Below are 26676 nucleotides of genomic sequence, written 5' to 3'. Positions count from 1 at the left end.
AAATGAAATGCAAGGCTTTGCTTGCATCAAGGTTTTTTTAACTCAAGACAAATGGAAAAAAATGAACAAATAATCCTTGATATCTAAATAACAAAGTGGAATTCAAGAAAACTATAAATAAATATAATAAGTATCAGTCCTTAATTTGCACAAGCTAAACTATTTCATGTAACTGAGAATCAGATATTGATTCTAAAACAAGTAAATCTCTCGTATGGTGTGTTCATTTGTGTTTCATGCCAGGTTTATAAATGGTGTCAGTGAGCCCAGATGAAAGAGACAGAGGAGAAGCAACCCCATAACCTGGGAACATTTGTCCTAGGCCTCATCTGCATGGACCAAAAGGCCTGTTTCCCATCCATTATGGCATCATCCCCTTTGGATAATGTGTTACTCAAACCCTGGTTCCAGTGCACAGACTGGACAATGTCCAGCATGTCCCACACAAGAACCAGGGCATAATAAGCCTAAAATGAATGAAAATAAGTTGCTTGTTGCTCCGGATCATCCAGCATCGTAGCAGTGGCTCTCTGCATGGGCATCCCATTAGACCACCTTGTGCATCCACCACATCTGTGGGTAGCTGAGGTCATAATGAAGATTTTCACACCAGTGCTTACCGTGGGTTAAGCACTGGTAAAGTGCTGGTAAAACATCCCTGAAGTGTGAGGGTGTGAAAGCCAGTCGCGCTTCTGAAGTGTCAGTGAAACGTCCCCTCGCCTCTACCATCCTTGAATCATTTGCGGAGCAGTCATTTCCTATTAACGCAAAGTTCCCATTATTAGGAAATGGCTGCTCTGTGAATGATTCAAGAATGGTAGAGGCGAGGGGGCACTTCATTGATGTTTCAGAAGTGCAACCAGCTTTCACACCCTTGCGCTTCAGAGACATCTTACCAGCGTTTAATCCACAGTAAGTGCCAGTGTGAAAATCTTCAATGAGGTACCCAGCATGTGACCCTTGCTGGGTACATCATTCTGACCTCAGAAATGAGCAACCCATAATGGTGGCAGATGCACCTGATGGCCCAGCGCTTGGTGCTGTGCACATAGTCGCTGCAGTGAGGAAATGGATGCTGAAGAAACGGTGGCAGGTCAAGGCAACTGTGGGGCCAGGATACTCTGGGCTGCCCCTGGAGTATCCTCACCAATGCGGACAAGGCCCTACCAGCATGGCCACTGGTCCAAATTCTGGAGGCAGGATGATATGTCTCACATTGAAGTGGTGGGATGAAGATTCCTTTTGGCTTGGGAGGCCAATCAGTGGCATTGCTAGCATTGGTGTTCCTAGGGTTGCCATAATTGTCCACTTTTACCAGGGACAAAATGTGGAACAAATTCAAGACCAAACTGTAGGACAACTGCAGGACAAAACTCAGCCCAAAATGTAGGACATTGAAGAAAAATGGTGGACCTTAAATGTCCTACATTTTGAGCTGAGTTTTGTCCTGCAGTTGCCCTACAGTTTGGTCTTGAATTTGTCCTACATTTTGTCCCTGGTAAAAGTGGACAATTATGACAGCCCTGTTCCCTGTTGCAGTAACTCATGGTGTCACACACACACACACACACATTCATCTACTCCCATGCCACACCATACAAAATCCTTAGTCCAGTTTTTTGTTCTAATGTTACTCATACATCGTAATTCCTGTATATCACTGAATGTCATGTTAACAGCAGTGACCTAAACAACTAGCAAAATTAAAATTATACCTTCAATTTATAACATGAGGCACACAGCCTAAATGTATTTACATAGACATAGTTTCATGTGGTTAAAATGAAAATGTGAGAAAATGTGATGTTTTTAAAGAAAATTTTAAAATAATGTTTTTAAAAAAAATTAAAAAATTATTTTTTTAATTTTTAAAAAAAGAATTAAATTTTAATTTTTAAATACAATCTTTATTCATCCTTTAAAATTACAAACAAACAAATAGAAAACAGAGATATTGCTTAAATTAAGCATAATATATATAGTACTATGTTATGCATCCCTTCCCCCCTAAAACCTTGATTTAGTTAATTCATGTTATACATAAACTCATATGTAAATGGTTCTTAATTTCTTTGACTTTATCTTTTTAAATTTTAATTTAAAAAACAACAATGCTGAAGCTTTGATTTTTCCCTCTCACTGAGCCTCATCTCTTCAGCATTTCAGCATGAATGCCACAGCCTAGTGATGCCACTGATGCCAGTGCATCGGGGTGTTCTAATGGCTCTGAATTTGCTCAAAGGAATTAAGAATTCAGTATCCACATGGAGTTTGTTTATATTGACCCTAGGTAATCTATAAATGATGGAAACATCTCTTTGAGCAGCATCACTCTATTTTTCCTCTCTCTTCCCTGTCATTTCATTCTCCCCCTCCATCCAGGAAAAAGATAATCAGGTCCTCATTCTCAAGATTTCATCTCTACAAGAGGAGGTAGGAACATAACCTCTTATACTCTTTTCTCTGACCAGCTGCACAGCATTTGGCAAACTTTGCTATCTAATTTAGCTGTGCATAACACATGGTATGCGCTTTAATCTAGAACATCAGGAATGCTCTGGATTCAGATGGTCTTGAGAAGAAGATTGCGGAGTTGTCCAGAAATGTGGCTGAACTGCAGGCAAGTGGTTTCTACAATTTTGGCTTTGTGGGGTAAAAAAAAGGGTTGAATGCAATATTTTCAGTGCCAGCTATATTTACCAGGCATCCAGAATCATGTAGTGTACAGATTAAGGCAGATTAAGGCACTGAGTTTCCAGATATTGTCAGAGTAGTTCCCACTATCTCTGCTAGGGATATAAATCTTTGACTTGTATTTGTGGTTGGATAACTATGGTTGTTTTCACTCTACCTTGGGAGAAAATGAAGATTCTTCTGCAGAATTGTCTCTGATTTCTAACATCCCAAAGTGCTGTGGAAGATTTTTTTTTTTCTGTGAAGACCCACAGTGTTTTCTGCGCAGGAAATACATTTTCTGTACAGGAAACTATTCTTGCACTAAAAAAAAGTTTTCTCCATCCCTAGCCTAGAGCTTTCAGCTTTAACTCTTATCTTCCTTTTGACATACTTTGCTCTTCTTCCTGTATGGCTTAGTATGCATCCACATTGTCGAAATAATGCAGTTTGACACCAATTTAAGCCTATGGAATGCTGGGATTTGTAGTTTTACAAGGTCTTTAGCCTTTTCTTCCAAAGAGTTCTTGGTATTCCCATGATTCTGTAGGATGGTGCCATGGCAGTTGAAGTGGTATCAAACTGCATTAATTCTCCAGTGTAGATGCACTCTGGGAATGTGTTTCAGCTATGTGTTGGTTGCTCTCCATTAGATGCATATGCTGTTGGATGTGTCTGAGATGCTTGCTGATTTTTGTTTGTTCCTTCTTCCCAGATGCAAGTGCATTTGTATGAGAACATGCTGGGGAGCAAGGATGCATCCCTCCTTAAGGTTAGTAGTTATTGTGGTGATGCTGCAGAGCCAGTTTTGCTAGATAGATGGCTTGTAGGGTTGAAGCCGTGGGACTTTCTAGTTAGCAGGGACTATGACATCTTCTATCCCTTCAATAGTTTAGTTGCAATTTTTACAGTAATTGGAGGGACAATGGAATTTCCCAGTAATATTGCATTATTATAAGCTATCTCTGTTGTAACTCAAAATATTTGTGGGGGGGTGTTTGTAGAGATAAAAACTGCTGGAAATTGTTTTAGACCAACACAGACACCTGCACTTTGGGATTTTCGCATGTGGGTATTGCTATAGCTGAGAAATTTACCACAGTGCCGCTGTGTGAAAAGAAATGTTTTCAGATCTGTATTTATATCTTGCCTTTCTCAAGGCAGCTTAGTAAAGGGCAGAAAATGGTAATAAAATGCATATAGTCCAAATGATAGCTACTGGGTAGCATTTAAGCAATCTGAATGTGTAAATGTCATAGTGGTTACCCCTTTGCATTATCATCTTCCCAAACACCCAGAAGCCAGTGACATGTCAGGAGAGAAAGTAGGTAGTAAAAGGTGTCTTCCTTATGTTCTGCACTAGCTACTTGCTGACTCTAGATGGTGTCAGTCTACTGAGAGAAAAAGCCCTTGAAGGCAGCAGTTTTCCAAAAAGTTCTTATTGCAGTCAATTCAGTCAAGAATATCATGAAACTGATATTCCTTGATTATATTTGCCAGCTTCAAGAATGTGATTAATCTGTTAACATCAGAGATGCAAATCTTCACTTAATTATGCTTGCATGGGATAGCAAAAAATGTTTGCTGTGCTAGGTGAGATCAGTGAAGGTTTTGTACATCTTTTAACTGATTCAGGATATTTCTGCTCAAAAAATTCACACAGAATGCAAATGTACCACACATATTTGTATTATTTGCAAAAAATAAAATCGACTTTTTGTGTGATGACAAAACCTTTGCAAAAAAGTGGGGGGGGGGACAAAATGCAAATTTTATCACAAAGATTGGCCATTTCCTTGATGAGATATCTTAATGTCTTGAAAATCCCTTATATTGCTTATCAGGATTGGTTGGTCTACATATGGAACACCTTCCCCTTTGTCAGAAAGCTGAAACAAAAATGTAATTATGGTTCCTTGAAGAAGGTACAGCATATTTCACCCAATCCTATGCTGCATTTACATAGAAAGAGGAGCATTTAACTGTGTGTGTGTGGAGGGGGGGGAACCTTCTATTTCTTCACACCTTCGAAAACTTGTTCTACTAATTCCTCATAAGGGTAAAACTCTGACTGGCTAACAGTGTTGTCTAGTGGTATAATGCTGTCACATATCCAAAGCTACACTGGATCAAACTAGAAGTTTGCAAAAACACAGAGATCAGCTGTTCAAAAATACCTCTGTTTGCAAACCTTTCCTGTGTTCCGAAGCCTTGCTCTGGCTAAGTCTGGTTTTGCATAGTTTTGCCTTCTTCCTGCTCCAAACACCTGCAGATAATTTGAATTACTGACAAAAAGGAAAGCACAGTTAACACTGTTGGTGCAATAATAATCCATTCCTGTGTCTGTTCATTAAGGTGTGTCTGAGAACCCACACTTGTGTCATACTTGTTCTTTCTTTGCTGTGGGCATATTTATTGCAGTCTAGGTTGTAAAACCTCCATATTCAGGAGCAGTTGGTCTCTCAGTACCAGATTCTAGGATGAATCTGCTTCTTTTACAGTATGGGTTTCTCAGACCTCAGTAAAATTGCATGTTTGTAATACAGCTCCTTAAATTTCCCAACTATTCTTGGTCACTCTTCATGTTGACTGAAAAACACTGAAAATTGTAGTCCAAAAATGTAAAGTTTACAAGCTCTGTTCAGCCTGGCAGCCCTCTACATTTGGGTGACTTGTTTTGATCTAAGGTGTGTTAGGAAGGGTTCATGAGAGTGCACATGCTTTGTGTGTCTAAGATTCCAGTTTATGTTTTTGGCATCTCCTCTGAAAACATCTCAAGCAGCAAGGCCAGGAAAAGGTGCTTGCCTAGAACATAGAGATGCTGCTGTTAGTAGAGGAGGCTGGTGGAAGTACTGTCAGTGGGGTAATGAATTTGTTCTGGATTGTAGTCCAAAAAAACTGCCTGAGGAGCTGAACCTGGTCCCCCAAATATATTCATCACCTTGGATAGTTCCTTTAAAATTTATGCTAAGATGAGGAGTGGGTTGCCCACCCCATTGACATCATAGGCTGCTGCCACACTGCAGAGATAATGCAATTTGACACTGCATTAACTGGCATGTCTCCATCCTGTGGAACCTGGGATTTGTAATTTGTTGTGGCACCAGAGCTCTCTGATGGAGAAGGCTAAATGTCTCACAAAACTACAAATCCCAGAATTCCCTAGCATGGAGGCATGGCAGTTAAAGTAGGGTCAAACTACATTCATTCTGCAGTGTAGATGCAGCCAGAGTCTTCACTGCTGCTTTAAGTAGGTAGGAGATAGTGATGCATAAATGTTTTGATTCTGTACTAAGGATGCTCGAAAATTTCATTTGGTCTGCATTTTCTAAGGAGTTTATCACATGGGGAAATCCCATGCAAAAACGGGTTTTAAAAGCTGGACCAGCAAAGCGGGTTGATTTTCACACTCATCGTTTTATTAAAGTGGTGTTAACCTGAATGGAAAGTAGATAAGAGCCACTCCTTTTTTACTTTCAGGATTTTCCGAAAGTAAAAAGTAGCAGCTTTTGTCTACTTTCTGTCTACTTTCTGTTCAGGTTAGCACCTCTTTAACAACGATGCCATGTGAAAATCAACCTGCTTTTATGGGTTTTTTTCTGACTGAAACTCCCGTTTCTACATGGGATTTCCCCATGTGATAAACTTCTAAGAGATTCACACTTTCCTGGGCTACTAAGGGACAGGATCAGAGTTATATATGTTGTTAGCCCCTGTCCGAACTTGGGAAAGTTACACTGAGCAAGACACCTTCCTGAATTCCCCAGCCAGTATAGACAGTGGCCATATTGTGGCCATCCCCCAGTGTTGGCTGGGAGGTGGGGAATTCTGGGAACTCTAGGTCCAGAAAAGCTGTTGATGCTTTTTCAAGCTATCATCATTTGATCTTCAATACTCATCAAATAGCTTCAACTACAGAAAAGTTCAGCTCCTCTTACACATACACATACATACACACAATCTTGAATCATCAGAGTAGGAATAATTTGAATTCCAAAAACTGAATGTAGGAGTCTTTTCAGTTGTCTTCTGGTTCTATATTTCTGACTTTTAACAATTTACAGAAGGACTTGGATATCCAGGAACTGAAGTCTACTCTTAAGGAATACACCTCAGTAATAGAGGTATGGTTGCAGTATTTTCCTCAGGGGCTGGAGGGAGAAGGTGAGGTTTCCCGCTCCTTGCCTGAATGTCCTGTGTTAAGAGATTTTTTATTTTGGATGTGATTTTCTAGACTTTGCGTGCAGAGAAAAATAAACTGGTGAACAACATTCAGCAAATGCAACAGGAGCTTATTTCGTGAGTATTTCTGGGCTCTGGGGAAAAAATTTGGCAATCTCCACAGTGGTTCTTTTTGAGCAATAGATACTTAGTTCTTTATCTTATTTGCTAGGAATGGGATAAACTTCCCCTTAATGTACAAGTTCAACAACAGCATCGTTGAAAGTACCAACTCCCTGCAATGTGAACTGGATCTTGCTCAAGGACAATCCGAGGTGGGAAATCTTGTTCAGAGGATGAGAAAACTGGAGACTAGAATTTGGAAAGTTACAATTTAAAGAGAAAATCTTTTCTGTTGTTGGTTATAGTGCTTGAAAAGTAACCCATTGTCATTACTCATTGCAGTCTGGAAAAGTAATTTGTTGCATAGGTTGATATTTTTTCCATTAATTCTGTTACTTAAAAAACCCCAAACAATTAGGATTGATAAAATCATGGCATGATGAGCGTTTTCAGCATTTTATTCATTCAAAATGCCTATAAAATATTTTGTCCAGCTTCCAAGATCAGACAGAATCTGGTGCCTTTAGGATATTTGGGCCACATTCACTTTAGCGTTGCCATAAGTCAGAAACAACTTGGAGGCATACAGCCACTATCACCACTGCAACAACATTCAAACAGTATGAATCTTATCTCAGGGTTCCATAAGGCATCTCTAAAAGCATCTGAGGTTTTTGAAGTTCTTTAGCACAAGAGCCTAATTAATTAATTAATATCTTGCCTTTCACCCTCACAGGACCCAAGGCAGATCAGCTTAGGGTCAACAGGTAAATAATTCTGTTAAAACAGAAAGTTAAAACAAAGTAAAGCACATTGAAAATGTGTTAGTCTTTATAGTGCCACACTCTTGAAATGTTTTTTTTAATAAAAAATATTGCAACCTATTTCCTCTCTTTTGCTCAATATAGGTCAGCACTGAATCATAGCTGTTTGAGAAACCACCCTTTTACAAATATAAAACTAGCTGTTGTTGTTTTTTGTTGGATCCTGCCCTGTGTTTGCTTTTTACATTTTCCTTTTCCACCTTCCATGCCACAGTTTCTCAGGAAATGGTTAGTGTAAAGGGTTGGCAGCGTGGAGATCAAAAACAGATTCATCTACTGGTCTTCTGCCATGCAATATTTATTGTCAAGTTTTATTTTGATGGCTTTTTGCTCTGTTTGTGTTACCTCCCAATATTTCCCCCTATTTATGAACACAACTGGAATGCCAAGGTTTAAGTCTGCAGAAGCCATTGGCCAGTTGTTATTGTAAACTACCCTTGACTCATGGTGACCCTGTTGATGCATGGAGTCAGTTGTGCAACACGGCTGTCCTTTTGTTGTTGTTCTTGAAGGTTCCTGGAATTGAATGGACTGCGCTGGATGAAACCCTGGACAGGGATGTCTCGATACTCCTGCAAGGACCAGAGCAAGTGGGAGAAAAATTTAAGGCTTCTATCCAAGACCTGGTACAAATGGACTGGTGCTGACAATGGAACTAACCAAGTGAAAAAGTCATTTGATTGCTTCATAATCTGAACACGATACTTCTGCTATCTTCTCTCTTATTTTTGTAGTCTTTCTTCTCTTGCCCTTTACACGAAGATGGAGAAAGTGCAGCTTATGGGCCACATGTTAAGCCCTCCTGACAACCATCTTTGAAGTCCTGGAGCCATTCCAGCATCCCCCAATTCTGTTTTTAAAATTATTTTAGAGGGACACTTTAGATTGGCAGGTTGACTTTCTGTTGTTTTAAAGCCTCTCTGAGGCCTCAAACAGCCTTGCAGGGACAGACATGTGGCAAATCTGCTCCTCACCCCTCTCAAGAGGCATGGAGACCAAAGAAAGTAGTTTTTAAAAAAGTTTTAAACACCTTGAGATTACAAAAAAAGACATTGCACATAAACATTAGAAAGAATTTCTTTACTGTGAGAGTTGTTCAGCAATGGAATTGACTGCCTCAGAGGTGGTAGATTCTCCTTCTTTGGAGATCTTTAAATAGACGTTGCATGCACATCTCTCAGGAAAGCTATAGTTGTGTATTCCTCCATGGCAAGAGGCTAGACTAAATGGCCCGAGTGGTTCCTTCCAGATTTATAATTCTATGCTTTTATGGGGGGGGGGGGAATGGGGACATAGGAGCATGGCCTTTCAATCCCTGGCAGTTGCTCACCCCTATTTTCTCAACAAGGTCAATTTAATATTTAAAGAGTTCTTTTAGCATCTTGGAGTCTCAGAGAAAGAAGTTGGCAGCATGAGCGTTCGTAGACTTAAGTGTGCTTCTACCAAAGGCATCTGAGGAAGTAGACTTAAGTTTACAAAAGTTCATGCTGCCAAAGTCTTTTCTTTCAGTTCGTCTTAAAAGAGCTACAAGATCTCTTCACATACTGATTTTATAGACTATCACAGATATATCTTTGAATGTTATTTAGTATTGTACAAGAGGGGTCTACAATGCTATCATAGAATCAGAGAGTTGGAGGAGACCACAAAAGACATCCAGTCCAACTCAATTCTGCCATTCAGGAAAACACAATCAAAGCACTCTGGACAGATGGCCATCCAGCCTCTGTTTAAAAACCTTCAAAGAAGGAGATCCCACCAGCCTCCAAAGTAGTGTATTCCACTGTTGAACAGCTCTTATCATCAAGAAGTTCTTCCTATTGCTTAGGTGAAGCAGTGTTGCAGCATGGAGTATTTCCTGTTCAGTTCTCCAGTTAAGTTGTTTCATTCTCCCCTTCTCTACAATTTTGTGTTCTCAGACAATTAATAATCACTCCACAACACACTATGGCTCACCAATGAGCCAACTAGTCCTTAAATGAGAGTGTGTATTCCACATATTTATCCTCCCACAGCAGGATTTCCTCAGATACATGTGCCTCAGAAATTTAAATGTGTATGACCCATTCACAGTTCATTGCATGCATGTGCATGTATAAGACCACTTGATCCTGGGTATCTCTCAATTTGTACAAATCTTGTCCTTTCTTTACAGCAAGCAGAACTTTTAGAAATGGAAGAATTGACCAGGCTGACTCTACTTTGGGCAACAAACTCTGAAGAAAGAATGCAAGACTGCTATGAGAAGAAATTAGATGTAAACACCACAGGGTTACAAGCAAGATGTCTTTGCTTTTTGATGGACTAAGATACAGCATGTCATACCTTGCTCTATTCTCAGCCTATAGTATCTAGTTACTTTTGTAGGAAAGCCAGCATGGTGTAATGGTTTGCATGTTGTACTAAGACAGGGGGACAGGAGTTAGTCCATGGTCAGCCTTGGAAACTGACTGGGTGGCTTTGACCTAGTCATACAAAGCAATAACAAACCTTGGAATAAATCCTGCCAGGAAAACCTTGTAGGAGCATTGGAATCATTCAAGCACCTAACACAAAACTTGTTTACTCATAGGTGTGCAACCTGTGGCTTTTCATTTTATGCCTCTCCAGGCATATCCCATTTCTTCCTGTACCTCAAGAAGAGAGATTGGCATACAGGCTCTCTGGGGCTCTGTGTGTGTCATTTGAGAGAAATAAATAGTGTTTAGGGGAATAATCTAGAGAAGTCGGGGACTCTGATTGAAGCATAGAAGATGTTGTTTTCAACTGTAATTCCCACAATCCTCTAGTCCTAGGCTGGATTTTTTTTTGGGGGGGGGAGTTTTAGGTGATTATCACATGGGGATGGCATAAGGGCGAGATGACTCCCCTGTCCTTATCCCATCTTTGACTGCAATCCCACAAAAGGCATTCAGATTGTAGTGCTATTGTTCCGTCATTGAAGCAAACTCCCATTAATACAAAAATGCCAGGCAATGCTGCTTCAATGACAGGATTTGCATGACGTTGTTTGAAAGTCTTTTGTGCAATCGCAGTCAGTTGTGCTTTCCAGATGGGATAATGTCTGGATAAACATGATATCGTATAAAAATCTTCTCGAGATCATGCTCTGAGAATGGCAAAAGGATGGGACAAAGATGTCTCATTCCCCATCTGATAATCTCCTTAGTCCAACAAACTGTTTTTTCCAAGTTCTGTTTCTGGCCCTCTTCACTGTCATCATCATGTGGCCCTGAGACAATTGCTGCTGTGAAAATATGGCCCACTGCTGAAGTAAATAAATGAATTAGATGTTATTTATGTACATTTATCAGTGTATGTACATGCACAATGGGACATAGAGTGCTGGATGAGAAGCTTCTTCTTCTAACCAAGGGGTCATCTACCCCAGAAATCATGCAGTTTGACACTTCAGGTGCTGTAGCATCATCCTATGGAATCCTGGGATATGTAGTATTACAAGGTCTTTAGCCTTCTCTACCAAAGAGTGCTGGTGCCTCACCAAACTTCAAAATCCCAGGATTCTGTAGGATAGCACCAAGGCAGTTAAGTGTAGATGCATTCCAAGGGAAACAATGGCCTGTTACAGACTGCCACAATAAAGCTGCTTCGGGTCTCTTTGGAGGTATGCTGTTTAAATGATGCATGCATCCTAAGAATCCGGAAGCTGCACCAAAGCTGCACTCCAGTGCTTAGGAATGGAGTGTGGCTTTGGCGCGACCTCCGGACTCTTAGGACCCATGCATCATTTAAATAGCATACCTCCAAAGAGACCCGAAGCAGCTTTATTTTGGCAGTCTGTAACAGTCCAATAAATGTATTTTTCATCCTTGATTAATATGCCAATACAGGATATCATAGACAGCCTGGGGGATAAAAGAACCATCTGGATTGAGAAACTTGATCTATTGAATTCGCAAAAGGAATCCTTGGACAAAGAGTTTATAAAGATGGCAGGAAACCTGAGAAGAATGAGAACCGAACAGCTCCACCTAAAGAGAGCACTTTCCTCCAGGTATTTTTCTCTTATCTTTCTGTGTGTAGGTAGCATGATCATCAATTTGTCGAGCATTTTTTTGTATTTGGGGGAAGTTTTTATACTGTTCAGAGTTTCCAGTCAGGTTTCTGTGAACAGAAGTATTAACATGCCCTGAGGATATTTCTTCGTATGACTTGTCAAGAAACTGCTGATAGCCCATAGCAGAAGTAGCTAACAGTAGGAATAGCAATAGCAAGTACATTTCTATACTGCTTACCGATGTACTAAGTGGTTTACAAATTGTAAGTTAATTGCCCCCAACAAGCTGCACAAGCTGAGTCAACCCTGAGCCCAGGGCTGGTATTGAACGCACAGCTTTGTGGTTTGTGAGTGAGTGGCTGCAATACAGGCATTTAACCACCTGGATTCCTTTGCAGAGGTGGAGGGGGCTTTCACATCTATTACAACCTCAAAAGCTCCTTATTCCAACCAAGAAATGTGTTAGCCAAATAATTAGTCACTTACATTCCCCCCCCCCAAAAAAAAATAGTAGTGTCGCTAGGGTTGGGGTCACCTGATGTGGTAACTCATAATCTCACCTCTCATTTGACCTCCTCTCGTACAACTCCATACAGAATCCTTAATAATGTTTTGGTACTAATGTTATAATCATAGGTTATAATTCCCATATATCGTTGGATGTGATAGCAATAGTTCTGACATACCTTTAAATTACAATATCATATGCATGACCTACATGTATTTACGTACGCGTAGGTTCATGTGGTTAAAGTGAACATTTGGTAAGATGTGATGTTTTTAAAGAAAAAGAATTTCAAAAACTAATTTTTAAAAAATGAAAATCTTAAATTTTTATTTTAAAAAATTATTTAATTTTTTAAAAATAAAGGTTTTAAATTTTATTGAATGCCACAGCCCATTTCTGCCAAAAGACAAATATCTGGGGAGTAGTGGTGTCACCACCTCCCATTAGTGTCACCTGGTGTGGTCTGAACCCCCTGTATCCCCTAATGTCACCCCCGCTCCAAAACTTGTAGTGGGTACAGTTGGCTATCTTGCCCATTTTTCAGCTCTCTTTTATTCAGGCCCATAATGCCCTCCCTCCCCCCCAAAAAAAAATAACTAGATGTGACTTGATTCTTATTGTCCGCAAGGGAGGAAGACCTAGAATCAGTCAAACAACTGAAAGAGAATGCTGTCTCAGAAGTGGGCATCTTAAAACTGGCACTTCAGGAAGCAACAAAACAAGTGGAGGATGCCCACAAAAAGGTAGGTGTTTAAGTATGTTGTGTACTTTACCTGGCTGACCTCTATCCCTTTTGAGATGAAGCATGTAGGAACATTGGGGGAGAAACCTTTGGAGGCCATGAGCTAGCAGTGGAAGTTAGATGTGGAAACAAAATCACAAAGGGAAAGACATTGCAGTCATAAATGGCCACCCTAGTGCTGCCTGTAGGCTTCCCATAGGCACCTGATTGATTATCATGGTGGGGCCTTTCAGACTACACTGTGATTCCACTTTAACTGCCCTGGCAGCATCCTATGAGAATCCTTAGGTTTGTAGTTTTTGAACTTTTTGGCTGAGAATGCTAGATGCCTCTCCCTAGAGTGCAAACCCCAGGATTACATAAGATGGAAGCAGAGCAGTTAAAGTGGAATCATATAACTATAATTGTGTAGTGTGGAATGCTTCACTTACATCTACACTGTAGAAATAATGTAGTTTGACACCACTTTAAGTGCTATAGCTCCATCCTGTGGAATCCTGGGACTTGCAGTTTTACAAGGTCTTTAGCCTCCTCTGTCAAAGAGAGCTAGTGTTCCTATCTTAGCCCCAGGTGTTATCAGTAGCTGCATTCCAGTGATGGGTAGGACTGAAGGCATAAGTGTGGGGCCAAAGGTACCAATGTACTTTAGCATAATACTCTTACATGAGGTCCATCATCCCATCTGTGATGTTTCAGAAGGGATGAGCTTCATGAAGACCAGCAAAGTAGTTCTTGCTTAGTGCATCCTGTGTTACCAAAAGCAGAATGTGTGTCTTCATCTCGAACTTACAAAAGCCTGAGTGCAGAGGAAGATAAAAGCCAAGTATGTGTGTAGGGGGAGTTGGCTTTGCACAGGAAAGAAACTGCTTGGCACACAGACATCAGGTTTGAGAAATGAGCAGAACCTGCAAGCGTCAAAATGCAGAAGTGCCTCAGGCACAAACAGCTTCCGGAATGACAACGGATGTGTTTTTGGTTTCAGTTGTGAGAGGTCTACTGCTGAAAACTTTAGAAGTCTTTGTTGACCCTTCTGCTGTTCTCCCAGGTTAAGGATTTGGAGAACAACTTTCACAGGGCTCAAGAGGAAGCTAGTTCTCTGCAAACGAATTTGGAAGAGTGCCTTGCTGAGCAAGGCAACCTCCAGAGTGCAAACATCAACTTAACACATGTGTGTCAGCTGCTGGAACAGAAAACTAAAGACCAAAGCAGTAAGTATCACAAATACTTACATAGATTTTCAAAATAGCAATAGGGGACAGATAACATACAGGGTTGAGAATGAGGAAGAAGTTCTTAACAAGTTTGTATTCTACCTAAATGTCGCATGAAAGCATTGTTTTCATTTTACCCAGGTATGCATTTGTATGTAATATGATCATACTCACCACATTCATAACTTACGTGATGCACACATTGTTTATGAAGGACACCTTGTTCAGTCTAGAAAAGGTTTTATAACCATCAAATGGGGACATTCCTTTTAATAAGGGACACATGCCAGCCCTTTACCTCTGTCACTTCAGTTCCCATTTCCTGCACTGAAAGGAGTGACGTGTTGCATTTGGATAAATTTAATTTAGCAGATGCATTTCACTCGCTCATTCACTTCATACTTTCTCTGGAATCTATCTATCTATCTATCATCTATCTATCTATCCTGAGAGATTTAAAGGAATCAAGTGCAAATGTTTTTGTAAGAGGTTTTTTTTTGCATTTCAAAACCTTTTTTTGAAAAATTATTTTTGTGCAACAAATATACTTTCTTAAGTTTAAGCAATTTCATAAGCTTTTTTCCCCGTCACTAGGAAGTTTATCACATGAAGGAGATCGGGAGTTTATCCCGTGAATATCTCTGAAATATTGGGTAATTATGAGAAATGATTTCACACAACGTCACACAAAACCTGCCATTAAGGTGGTCACAAAGAAGCATTAATACACATCTTTTTACTTTCAGAATTCCAATGACTGCATCACTTTCTGACATCACTTTATTTCTGCAATTGCGCATGATAATCATTTGCGCAATTACTTGCCATTTTTGCTTTATTTGTGGGAGTCTTTAAATGCACATTAATCTCTCTTTAATGCCTAAATTAGCCCCAGTGTGATAAACTCCTAGGCAAGATTATGTATAAATCTCATCATTTTGCCTGGTGAGAGACAAATGTTTGAAATTAGTCATTCTTGTCTGTGAGCACAAAATAAGAGATGATTCATATCCCTAATGCTTGTGAGTATATTAGACTTTGGTTGGCATGACCAGAGGCTGCATGAGAAGGCCAAAGAGAGGGACACAGTATATCCCCAAAAGGTTACCAGCACAATCTTTTCTCCTTAAACTCAACAAACCAGTTCTAGCAGTTTTTATCTCCACAAGGAGCAGCTCTTTCATGTAATACTCAGCATCTTTGCATGTTGAAAGCACAGCAGCTGCATTTGATATACACAATATAATTGATCTCTCTTTATCTCTCTTTGCTCTTGTATTTGAGAACACAAAGTCAATCATGCAGAACTGCCTTAATTTCTGTAAAGAGTGTTGTTTTTCCAGAGGTCTGACAGAGTCTGGCGAGGGAAGACAAACCCTTCAATAATTTGGAAAGCTTGTAATCTGCTTTGCTCAATGTCTTGTTTCTTAGCGGCTCTTGACTCACTCCGGGAGAAGCATTTTAAAGGATTGTCATGTGCAGTTCTTTGCCAGGTATGATACCCTTTGTCGTCTTCCTTTTTGTTTTTCAAGTGTGAGAGAAAAACAGAGGGAAATGCACTCCAGTAAAGAAATGTGTCTGCTCCATTTTAAGGTGTTGTTTTTTTTTGGGGGGGGGGATATAGCTAAGCAGTATTTACCTTGCATATTTGAATGGATTTAAAAGCCTCTTCCAACAGAATTGTTTGTAGCTTTCTTAATCTTGCTGTGAATCTCCTTATGACTCAGTTTTGAGAGAAAGATGGGTAATAATTTTTTTTAAAAAAAAAAACAAAACTGGAGAATATTTTGAGATGATGCCAAACAAACAAAAAAAATCTCAGAATGACTATCCCTTGGATTAACTGAAGGAAGCCATGATGCTTGAATGGTACAGACCAAAATAAGCTAACTGTGTTCTGGGAATCACAATTCATAGAATCATAGAGTTGGAAGAGACCACAAGGACATTCCAGTCCAACCCCATTCTGCCATGCAGGAAATCTAAATCAAAGCATCCCTGACAGATGGCCATCCAGCCTCTGTTTAAAGACCTCTAAGGAAGGAGATTCCACTACACTCCGAGGAAGGAGTTTGTTCCACTGTCGAACAGCTGACAAACTGGTGCATGTCAAGTGGAGGGCGGCCAAAATGGTGAAAGATCTGGAAACCATGTGCTATGGAGAGTGGCCTAGGGAGCTGGGTATGTTTAGCCTGGAAAAGAGAAGGTTAAGAGGTGACTTGATAACCCTGTTCAGATATCTGAAGGGATGTCATGCTGAGGATGGAGCAAGTTTGCTTTCTGTGCTAGGACTCAGAGCAGCGGATGCAAACTACAGGAAAAGAGATTCCACTTCAATATTAGGAAGAACTTCCTGACCGTAAGAGCTGTTAGACAGTGAAGCACTCTGCCTCAGAGAGTGGTGGAGTCTCCTTTTTTGGATGTTATTAAACAGAAACTGGAAGGATGGTCATCTGTTGGGAGTGCTTTGATTTTGTATTCCTGCATGACAAGGGGTTATTGAACTGGATGGCCCTTGGGCTCTCTTCAAACTCTTCACATAGAATCATAGAGTTGGGAGAGACCTAAGGGTCATCCAGTCCAATCAGGTAGAAACCACACTTCCAAAATACAGCCTGCACTTGCCAGTGATGCTCTGCTTGATTAGCCAGACTACTAACCATCTGCTAAATTAAAACAGAGCTGTGGATACCGTGATGGTTCAACAGTAGATGAAGAAATAGAAACAGAAGAGAAGGTAAGTCCAGACAAGTTCTGGCAAAAGAAAAGAAAGTATGTTGTTTGCTGGTGTGTATATGAGAGAGGGCCTTCCTGTTGGTTGCCTTTAGGCTCTGGAGCTTTCTTGTTAGGGAAGCTATAATGGCCCTCCTTGCTGTCCTACTGTCAGCAGATTTAGAGAGATCTTGTAGCACCTTTGAGACTAACTGAAAGAAAGAAATTGGCAGCAATTCGTTAGTCTCAAAGGTGCTACAAGATCTTTCTAAATACTAATTCTACAGACTAACATGGCTATATCTTTGAATTATGTCAGCAGATTTGTTAGAGCTGATGATGTTTACAGGAAAGGGCTTTTAAGAACATTACCCTGGCACTCAGACAGAGGACCCATAAATTAGCCTCAAGCAGATCTTCTTTGTGCTCTGGAAAAAAAATTTTTTGTTAGTAGCTGTATTTTCCTGTCTCCACTCACATTTTGTCATCATTGGTGATTATAAGATAGGAGGGTAAACTTCTCTTTTTGCACTTTCTCCATCTGTTGTTGCTTCTGTGTGCTATCAGATCAGCTTTGACTTATGGCAACCTTTGAATGAAAGAGCTCCAAAAGACCTAATTATTAAAAGACTGCCGCAGGTCTTGCAAACTTGGGGCTGTGGCTTCTTGACTGAACCAATCCAGCTGGATTTTCTATGGCCTTCAAATTTACCAAACAATAACATCTTTCCAGTCATATAGACTTGGGAGGTGTCCTCATTCTTCAAATATTATTTTATAAAGTTTTGTATTCCCCTTCATTCACCCAACTTACCTTATTTTCCAGAATTGCACACGCTGCTGCTTTTTCTCTAAAGGGAGCTGCATAATCTTTAGGATTTCCTTACAAACTATCCCCATCCGCTTGAAAGAAGCAGAAGTGTGTCACAATCCTATTCTAAGGAGTTTATCACATGAAGGAGATTGGGAGTTTATCCCATGAATATCCCAGAAAAATCGTGTAGTTATGCATAACGATTTCACACAACGTTGCACAAAACCTGCCATTATAATGGACACAAAAAAGCATTAATGTGCATCTTTTTACTTTTGGGATTTCAGCAAAAATTCATTTCTGATATCACTTTATCTGTGCAATTGCATGTGATAGTCATTCACGAAATTACTCACCATTTCTGCTTCCTTTGTGGGATGCTTTAAATGCGCTTTCATCTCTCTTTAATGCCAATATCAGCCCCTGTCTGATAAACTTTGATGAATGCTCTGTTACTAAAAGCAACTGTGAAGCAGGAGGGAGCTGTTCCCATTGCAGCCTCCCACTTTGGGCTCCTGGTATGTCATTCAGTCCCAGCATTTGGCTGAAAAAGGGGGAAATGTTGAGCTTTTGGGGGTAGAGATTGCATGGGGAGGAGGACCCATACCATAGTGTTTTGTGGCAGTTTGGGTGTTTAGAAGGACGATTCTGCAGCCAAGTGCTTAATAGTTCTCTGCTGACAAAAGTTCTATAAATTCATATCTACACTGTCAAGGGGAATGGACAGCATATCTTAAATTTTGTTTCTTTAATTTAGATAATTTGTTGCTACCAAAGATTTGGCAACCAAGCAAGCCAGCTTTTTGACTTGTCCCAGTCACTCCACTTAAGATGTTGGAACTCACAATACACTTCACTCTTAGGTAAGGTTGAAGTGTGCTTTCCCTTTTGAAATGGCAAATTTGACGAGAAGTGGTGGAGGTTTTCTAGAGGGAGATTCAATTTAAATAGTCCAAACTCATCCTCGTGTTTCTGAGTTTTGAAAGTCTGTGCTTGGCCGCTGAGTGAGCATTTCCAAGTTTATTTGGAGGAGTGGATGTTGCTTTTATTTTCAAGAAGAGCTTATAAAAATTCTCACATTCCATCATCAATTAAATGGAAAGTGCTTGGTCTGGAATGTGAGACTCTCCCAAATCCCTAACTCTTCCAGTTTGGCAGGGACAGTCCCACTTAATCCTCTGCTGTCCCATTTTTTTCAGATGCTTATAAAATATCCCAGTTTCTCTCACCATCTCCCACTTTCCCGTTTTATCCTTGGCTTATTTCATTTCATTTCATTTCATGTTGTTGTTGTTGTTGTTGTTCCCCAGAAGTGTTGTTTGCCGGTAGCAGGGATGGGAAATTTGACTTTCCAGCATTCTTCACCATTAGCTATGCTGATTGGGCCTGCTGGGAATAGCAGTCCAGCAACATCTGGAGGGCTACATAGTTCATATCCCTGACTTACACTGTGCAGTGTACAGCCCTGAGGGGATCTTACAGGGCTGGATAACTAGTAAAATCCCACATGCTTTGAGAGCCTGCTGAAAATTATCTGCCCCACAACAGCCTTGTTCTGTTGGATTCCAGGAAAACATGGCAACATCTTGTATAAGAAAATAATAATAATAATAATAATAATAATAATAATATACTTCCTTCCCACAATAACCCCTGCAGCTTGCAGTTTTGTGAATTTTGTTGACAGATGCATTGGCTCTTGAGTCTCTCCAGTTGAATAAGAGAAGTTCTGTGCTCAGGAGCGTTGGAAATACCAGAACCAAGCCTATGTCTGAAACAGAGTATCTGAGAAATGGGTCTATCATGGATGTGATACTGGAGGGGCAAAAGTAAGCAACTACAATAAACAAGACCATAAATGTGAATTGTGGTGCTTATCAATTTTCCCTCTTTATCAGCTATGCTATTACCAATAAATTTCTCTTTCCCTTTTCCATTTACATTGTAACCTATCAGTTGGTGAGGACACAGAAGAGAGCCTTCTTAGTGGCTGCTTTCAGGATGTCAAATTTCTCCCATGGGAGATTTGCTTGGACACTTCTCTCTTCTTCTTTTGCCAGCAAAGACCTTTTTAAGGCCTTTGGTTTATAATTTTGTGATACATAACTAGATAGATAGATAGATAGATAGATAGATAGATAGATAGATAGGGTTTCAATGGGATTGTATGTTTTTTTTTTAAAAAAACTATATATTAATTATTTTATGCCATTTTAACTGTAAGTTTTTAACTGAACTGTTGCCTAATTATTCAGTTTTGTATAAATAAATTATTAAATGTACAATTTAAAAAAAATGCTTGTAAGCTACCTTGGATGTTGTATAAGGAGAAAGGAGGGATATACATTACATTATTCTTTTTCATGCTGTGAGTTTTCCACTCTGGTTTAGAGCCACTGTCCTCATAGCACTGCTTCTGTGTTGTGGCTGGTAGAGTCCTCACCTATGTAAATGCAGTAGGTAAAAATAGTCCCGGTGTCTTGTTTAGGACAAAGGATGGTGAAATGTAATGCTTTGGCTGTCATATGCAAATATAACATTTTTTGCTGTCAGGTGCCACAACCACTCTGTTAACCACCAGACGGGTGCAGACATTGCCTCAGGTGCAAGCATGGATGCAGACTTGACCAAGGTTAGTTTTCTCTACCTCTTTTTCACTGGTATAACTTCCAGGCCCAATTGTGCAGAGGAAACCCATCTAATTAAAATGCATGGACCAAAGGCAGCATGGTGCCAGGTGGATGTGAGGGCATGGATAAAAAAATAAAAAACTCTATGCTTTTTTGAAGCCAGTGTCAATGGGGCAGTAATAGCAGCTCATTCTAAACTTCCAGAAATATATGAGCCCTAGTTCTGGGAATATGCTACCAAATTGAAAGAGGCATCTATTGTGATCTGAGAATGCAGATATGCTTGATTTACTCAGTGCTTGGTGGTGGAGTATGTGGTTGAACATAATAGCGAAAGGGTTTCATTGTGGGTGCCATCAAGTTAATTGGAGCATTTCCCCCCCTAACTTCACTGGTGAGATCTGAACTGTTTTTCAGGCAAAAACAAATGGTCCATTGGTGAAAGTGTATGAGCATGCTTTTGTATGAGTGGTTGTGATTCCCTTTTACAAATAAAACTACATTTGGACCTTGCATTCTGGAGTTCTGTTTCTCAGAACTCCAATATAAAGGCTTGATCCCAGCTTTGAATTGCCCAAGCTCTCTTGGCTGCTGTCACTGAGCTAGTAATAGTCTCCTGTTATGAAGCTGAAGACTTTCACAGCTGGCATCCATAGATTTTTGTGGGCTTTTCAGGCTATGAGGCCATGTTCTAGAAGAGTTTTTTCCTGATGTTTCACCAGCCACAGCTGCTGGTGAAACATCAGGAAAAAACTCTTCTAGAACTTGGCCTCATAACCCAAAAAAACTACAAAAAAACTATAGTCTCTTATTAAATACTGATTGTGGGTGCACTCTTGGGACCCTGGGATTTTGGGTGACATCTCTAATGGTAGGGCCCACCCAGATGAGCAAGGCTTTGGATATGATGGAGAATACTCTGAAGATACAAGAGGGAAAGAGGGCTGTTGATGGACTTTCACGGCTTCATCAGGTAGCTGGGCAGCCTTCTGAAGAAAGCTGTGGTTATTTTTAATCTCTTCGTTTGGTACAGGCGGAAACAGCTGTGGCTGAAATGGCCAAGCAAAATAGCATACCTTCCTCCAAGAGGAAAGAGAATGCAAATAAAGGCAATATTGATTTGCATGTCAAGATGGTAGCTCATCATATAGCTTCCAATTACATAATCAGCCCCCACTCCTGGTTAAGAATACTTTCAAGTAATGTACTGCCAATAGACAATCAGCATTGTCTGTGTGTCCTGAGCTTTTCAACAATAAATGTGTGCACTGCTGTGTGTTTGAATATGAATGCTAAAAATCTTCATCTCTTTGCAAGGAGAGTAATGCTGAGCCATTGACAGACCTTGTATCAAGGTAAGAATGTGTGCATACATTTCGTAGTTCTTTTTCTGTTTTATGATGTTGGGTCATTCACTCAAATGAGTCCTTGTTCTCATAACAGTGAACCAAGTCCCTCTGTGGAGGCCTTTCCCACTGCTTCAGAATGCACTAATGGGTCAAAAGGTAAGGTGCACAGTAACAGGAAATTTTCCATTACTTTACCAAATGTGTAAATTCTTCTCATGGGTTGTTGATATTTGCTCAGAGCATGGAAAAGTAGAGGAGAGAGTTTCTTTTGACTACAAACCCCAGTAGACATACTGGCTGGGTGGTTCTGGGACTTCCAGTTCAAAAAATGTCACTTTCCCAAGTTCTGGCTTTACTCCTGAAATCTTGCACATTGCCTTGTGATGAGATGGGACAGATGTGCAGATTCTACAGCCTGGATAGCTCAGTCAGTAAAGCCATAGACAACTCATCTTGACTGAAATCCATGGAACCTCTCTTGCCCTTTAATGTATGTACCCAGTGGCACCTTCATTTACAAACTACCTTCCACAGCTCTGTGACAGAGTACATTAATTGTATGCATAATGACTCAAGTTGAATCTCCAATATCTGCAGCCTGGTTTATTTTTTTTAAAAAATACCTTGGGTAGCTGAGATGGGAAAGACATCTGCCTGAGAGTTTGGAGGACACATCCAATTGAAGTTGGTGCTGGGTGAAGGGTCTGACTTGATGTATGGCATCTTTATGGAGTAAGCAACCTAATTGAATTCTACAGTACTGTAGGGTGGCTTCAATGGGAGAATTACAGCCTTTATTGCTGTGTCCTATTTAGAAAATCAGAATACTTTCATCAGGCATTATTATTATTATTATTATTATTATTATTATCCCGCCTCTCCCAACGGATCAAGGCTGGTTACAAGAAAAAGGAAATAAAATACAAAACATAACATGATCAAAATTATACAATACCCAACCCTCCACCAACATCAGGTTAAAACAATCAATTACAAATTCAAGATTAAAATTATTAACTAGTTAAAAATAGTTTTAAAAGGGCGAGTGAAGTAGAACAACTAGGGGTGGGTAGGGTTATCACTTAATGGGAGGTCAGTCTGGGAAGGCCTTTCGAGAGAGATCCATCTTGACAGCCTTTTTAAAGTAATATGACGGATCTCCTCTGGCAGGTCAAGTTGAGGAATGTCCCACCTGAGACAATCTGCAAAAGACTGTATGATGTCCCCCACCCCTTTGTTGGATATTTGCTTCAAGGTTGTTGACACAAGCCTTTAAAAGTCTAAAGGTCTGGAAACCATGCCCTATGAGGAGTGGCTTAGGGAACTGGGTATGTTTAGCTTGGAGAAGAGAAGGTTAAAGGGTAACATGATAGCCAGGTTTAAGTATTTGAATGGATATCATAGGGAAGAGGAGCAAGCTTGTTTTCTGCTGCTCCAGAGAACAGGACACAAGGCAATGGATTTAAACTACAGGAAACATTAGGAAGAACTTCCTGAGGGTAAGAACTCTTTGACAAGGGAACACGCTGCCTCAGAGAGCAGTGTAGTCTCCTCCTTTGGAGGTTTTTAAACAGAGGCTAAACGCCCATCTCTCAGGAGTCCTTTGATTGTGTAATCCTGCATGGTGGTGGTGGGGTTTTGGACTGGATGGCCCTTGTGGTCTCTTCTAACTCTAGGATTCTATGAGATAGATGTCATATGTTTCTCTGACTTGTTCTTTGTCCTGTGTCTCTCTCCCCCTCCATCCCACCCCACTGTAGATATGGATCCTCCAGTACCACATATCACAGAGGGAGAAGTTTCTGAGGCTGCTTTAGCAGTGACAGAGGAGGAAGCCACTGCTGATGCAAAAGAGGAAACTAAGCAGGAAACGCTACACAATCTTGCTGGTACACAGTCACTGTTTTTCTGATAAGTGAGCTTAACCAGAGTGTTTTGGGGAACAATTTCTTTTTTTCCAATGAGAGAGCTAAGCCAAGGGCACACAGGCATATTTGAATCATTCTTTTTCAGGAACGAGCAACTAAACCAGACAGTGGTCCTTTCCCTAGATCTCTTATACCAAACACACTCTGTCTCTGTCTCTTTCTCTCTCTTTTTTCCCTTAAACACCCCTTTAAAATTAATAGTATAGTTTTTACAGTCATCATGGCAGCCTCCTGGAGTCCATTCATTAACTAAACTATTTCTTTAAAATCAGTCAGGGCAGATTCCCATTGTGTGCTGAAGTTTTTGCTTTTTAAGTCTTTTCTTCTTGTATCTTGTGGCTTGGCCTCTTCCTACTCCATTTGACACTTTGGGCAAGACTATTTTGATTAGCTAAACTTGACTTGCATGCCTTAGCCATACCTTTACAAAAGTTTTGTTGATGAAGTGATGCTTGCTCATGAAAAATAATTTTGCTGGTGCCCATTAACAGCTAGTTCAGCTTTAACCTTCTGTACAGATTAAGGTGGTCTGTTCTGACTGTATGTGTGCTTGTTTAAATCTGCTGTTTGCTAAATTTTGCAGGAGGTTCTTCTTCACCTGAGAATCTCTCCAGGATCACCATGTGTAGAAATAAGCAGAAGACCAAGTGAGTAACACCAGATGTCATGGTTCCCATTTTGGCATCAAAATGCCTTAAACCTTCTGCGTTAGGCCTTCCTTGTAGCTGGACTGTTATTGGCAAAGGCCAATAAAAGAGGACAAAATGCATTTGTCATTCCAACTGGCATCCTCTCTTGACACAAAAAAAGTGTATTACAGCCCTCTCTGTGGTGGCCTATGGGAGACACTATGATAAAGCTAATCTCCCACAGGAAAATCATCAGTTTACTTTCCCCTCATATTTGAATTGTTTAAACATTTGATTTTTTTGAACCTCAAAAAGTCTTTACATCCAACATGAAGACATTTGTAAAATGAGTAAATTTTTCAAAAACAAAAGTTAAATGAGCCATATTCAGTGAGTACAGCTGACTGTGCCTAGAGAGGCCTGTATCCTACCATATTGGTGTTAAAGTTGAGGAGTCTATACAAAAAAAGAGGTGGCAACCTGATACTGATGATAACATACAGAGGAATTCAAATCAAGTGTTTAAAAGTAAGAGACTGGACTTGGTTTCGTCCACATTCATAGATTGTTAACATATCATTTCCTTTCCATCCTGAATATTAAGAAATTTGTTCATGTTCTCTGTTTTCAGTGTGTCTCCCAGTGAGAAGGAAGTGGAGGTAAGCCTTGGAATTTTCACTTTTTCTTGTGTTTACTTCCCCCCAAAACAATGCCATTCTCTTTCTTATTATGCCCTTACTCATCTCTGTTCCTTGACTTGTGTGTTTGTAAGTAAGACAAACTGTCCTAAGCCTACCTAGTTCATTCAGAGGACAACTCATCTTGACAAAAAAAGGCTGTAATCTCATTGTTGTTGTTCGCCTTCAAGTCAATCCCAACTCAATGACGATCCTAAGGCAAACTATTACAGTCTTGGCAAGATTTGTTCAGAGGGGGCTTGCCATTGCCTTCCTCTGAGACTGAGAAAATGTGGCTTGCACAAGATCATCCAGTGTGTTTCCATGTCTGAGAGTGAATTCAAACCCTGGCCTCTTAATGTCTGACTCTAGTGTTCAAACCATGCTGGCTCTCCCATGATCCCACGGGATCATGAAAATGAGAGGAAGACTGTGGATTGGACAATGGAAAAGTGGCTTCTTTGTCAGTGAAGCAGTGAATATGCTCTTTTATTTTAGTCTGAAATTTAAAAAGAACTATGGTATCCAAGATGCTGAAACCTGTTACCAAACTAGGCACCGCACCCTGAATGGCTCCTTTAAAGTATGGGTTAGAGCAGGTTCACCATTTCATTGACATGGAACAAAATAGTGAAACAAATGTAGTAGTAGTAGTAGTAGTAATTATAATTATAATTATTATTTATTTTTATCCCACCTCTCCCACAAGATTGAGGTGGTTTACAACACAATAAAACACAGTAATACAAAATAAAACCCATTATCCCTCCCTCCAAACAATAACATTATAATCCCACATAACAATAAATTTAAAATAGCCTGTCAATGAAAGCAAATTTTATTTTTTTAAATTTATTTTCATTACAGTTTAAAAATACATACATACATGCATACAAAAATGCATACTAACATATACAACACAAACATACAAGTTATATAAACACTTAAACATATAAACTGACCTAGACACTTATAACACTATTACTTAGCAGATTACACTGTATTCTTTAAATCCTCTATGTAAAAAAAAAACCTTCCTGATCCAATTGTGTCAACTAAACTCATAAAGATTTCCTGATTTTCTCATTATTCCATTGAATCTTAAATTTTGTTTCTGTTTTGTACTATCTTTGTTGTAAAAGTTTAATAATGTTTTCTCTCCCAAAAGTCTGTTAGTTCAATTAGTTCATGAGACTATGAGAGCTCTATTTAACTTAAATCCCAGCCTTCCCCCCAAAAGACTTTAGGCAAATCCAGTCTCCTTCTGTATCTTTTTCTCTTAATTTGACTGTAAGAGTATCCATGTCCATTGCTTCCCTTATTTTTACAATCATTCATCCTGAGTCAGAATTTGACTTTCCCCCCAGTATTTTGCATAAAGTATCCTTGCCGAGGTAATCATATATAAAATTATTTTACCATATCTTCTCTCAAGCTTATTGTCCAGTTTATTTATCATATTAAGCAAGAAAATTTGTGGATCAAGCTGAATTTTTGTCTATAATATGTGATTTATTAGTCTCTATATACTTTCCCAGTATTGTTTCGCTTTTTGGCATTTCCACCATATCTCAAAGTTTTTGGACCATCACACAGCATATGGGATTTTGTCTCCTTCTACACTAGTCTCTCCATATTCGCTGGGGTTAGGGGCACAGGACCTCCATGAATGTGGAA

At 39.8% G+C, this 26676-nt stretch overlaps 1 protein-coding gene across 1 annotated transcript in view; it reads left to right on the top strand.

The window, feature by feature from the left end:
• The window catches only part of LOC149311652 (inositol 1,4,5-triphosphate receptor associated 2-like), a 57829-nt gene that overhangs the window by 13557 nt on the left and 17596 nt on the right, over nucleotides 1-26676 (top strand). Inside the window, exons 8-28 of the mRNA XM_089527559.1 lie at nucleotides 2383-2433; nucleotides 2543-2620; nucleotides 3389-3445; nucleotides 6738-6797; nucleotides 6908-6972; nucleotides 7067-7169; nucleotides 8294-8407; nucleotides 9937-10038; nucleotides 11633-11796; nucleotides 12936-13050; nucleotides 14095-14257; nucleotides 15692-15753; nucleotides 16941-16997; nucleotides 18544-18649; nucleotides 19474-19615; nucleotides 20340-20418; nucleotides 21734-21771; nucleotides 21860-21921; nucleotides 23526-23654; nucleotides 24277-24340; nucleotides 24954-24981. Coding sequence (XP_089383685.1) covers nucleotides 2383-2433; nucleotides 2543-2620; nucleotides 3389-3445; nucleotides 6738-6797; nucleotides 6908-6972; nucleotides 7067-7169; nucleotides 8294-8407; nucleotides 9937-10038; nucleotides 11633-11796; nucleotides 12936-13050; nucleotides 14095-14257; nucleotides 15692-15753; nucleotides 16941-16997; nucleotides 18544-18649; nucleotides 19474-19615; nucleotides 20340-20418; nucleotides 21734-21771; nucleotides 21860-21921; nucleotides 23526-23654; nucleotides 24277-24340; nucleotides 24954-24981 — 1839 coding nt within the window. The remainder of the gene's footprint in view (nucleotides 1-2382; nucleotides 2434-2542; nucleotides 2621-3388; nucleotides 3446-6737; nucleotides 6798-6907; nucleotides 6973-7066; nucleotides 7170-8293; nucleotides 8408-9936; nucleotides 10039-11632; nucleotides 11797-12935; nucleotides 13051-14094; nucleotides 14258-15691; nucleotides 15754-16940; nucleotides 16998-18543; nucleotides 18650-19473; nucleotides 19616-20339; nucleotides 20419-21733; nucleotides 21772-21859; nucleotides 21922-23525; nucleotides 23655-24276; nucleotides 24341-24953; nucleotides 24982-26676) is intronic.

This window comes from Sceloporus occidentalis, unplaced genomic scaffold (genome assembly GCF_023333645.1).
Source record: "Sceloporus occidentalis isolate IW3139 unplaced genomic scaffold, rSceOcc1.0.p SCAF_5, whole genome shotgun sequence".
Classification (NCBI taxonomy): domain Eukaryota; kingdom Metazoa; phylum Chordata; class Lepidosauria; order Squamata; family Phrynosomatidae; genus Sceloporus; species Sceloporus occidentalis.
This window is presented reverse-complemented; position numbering and strand designations above follow the sequence as displayed.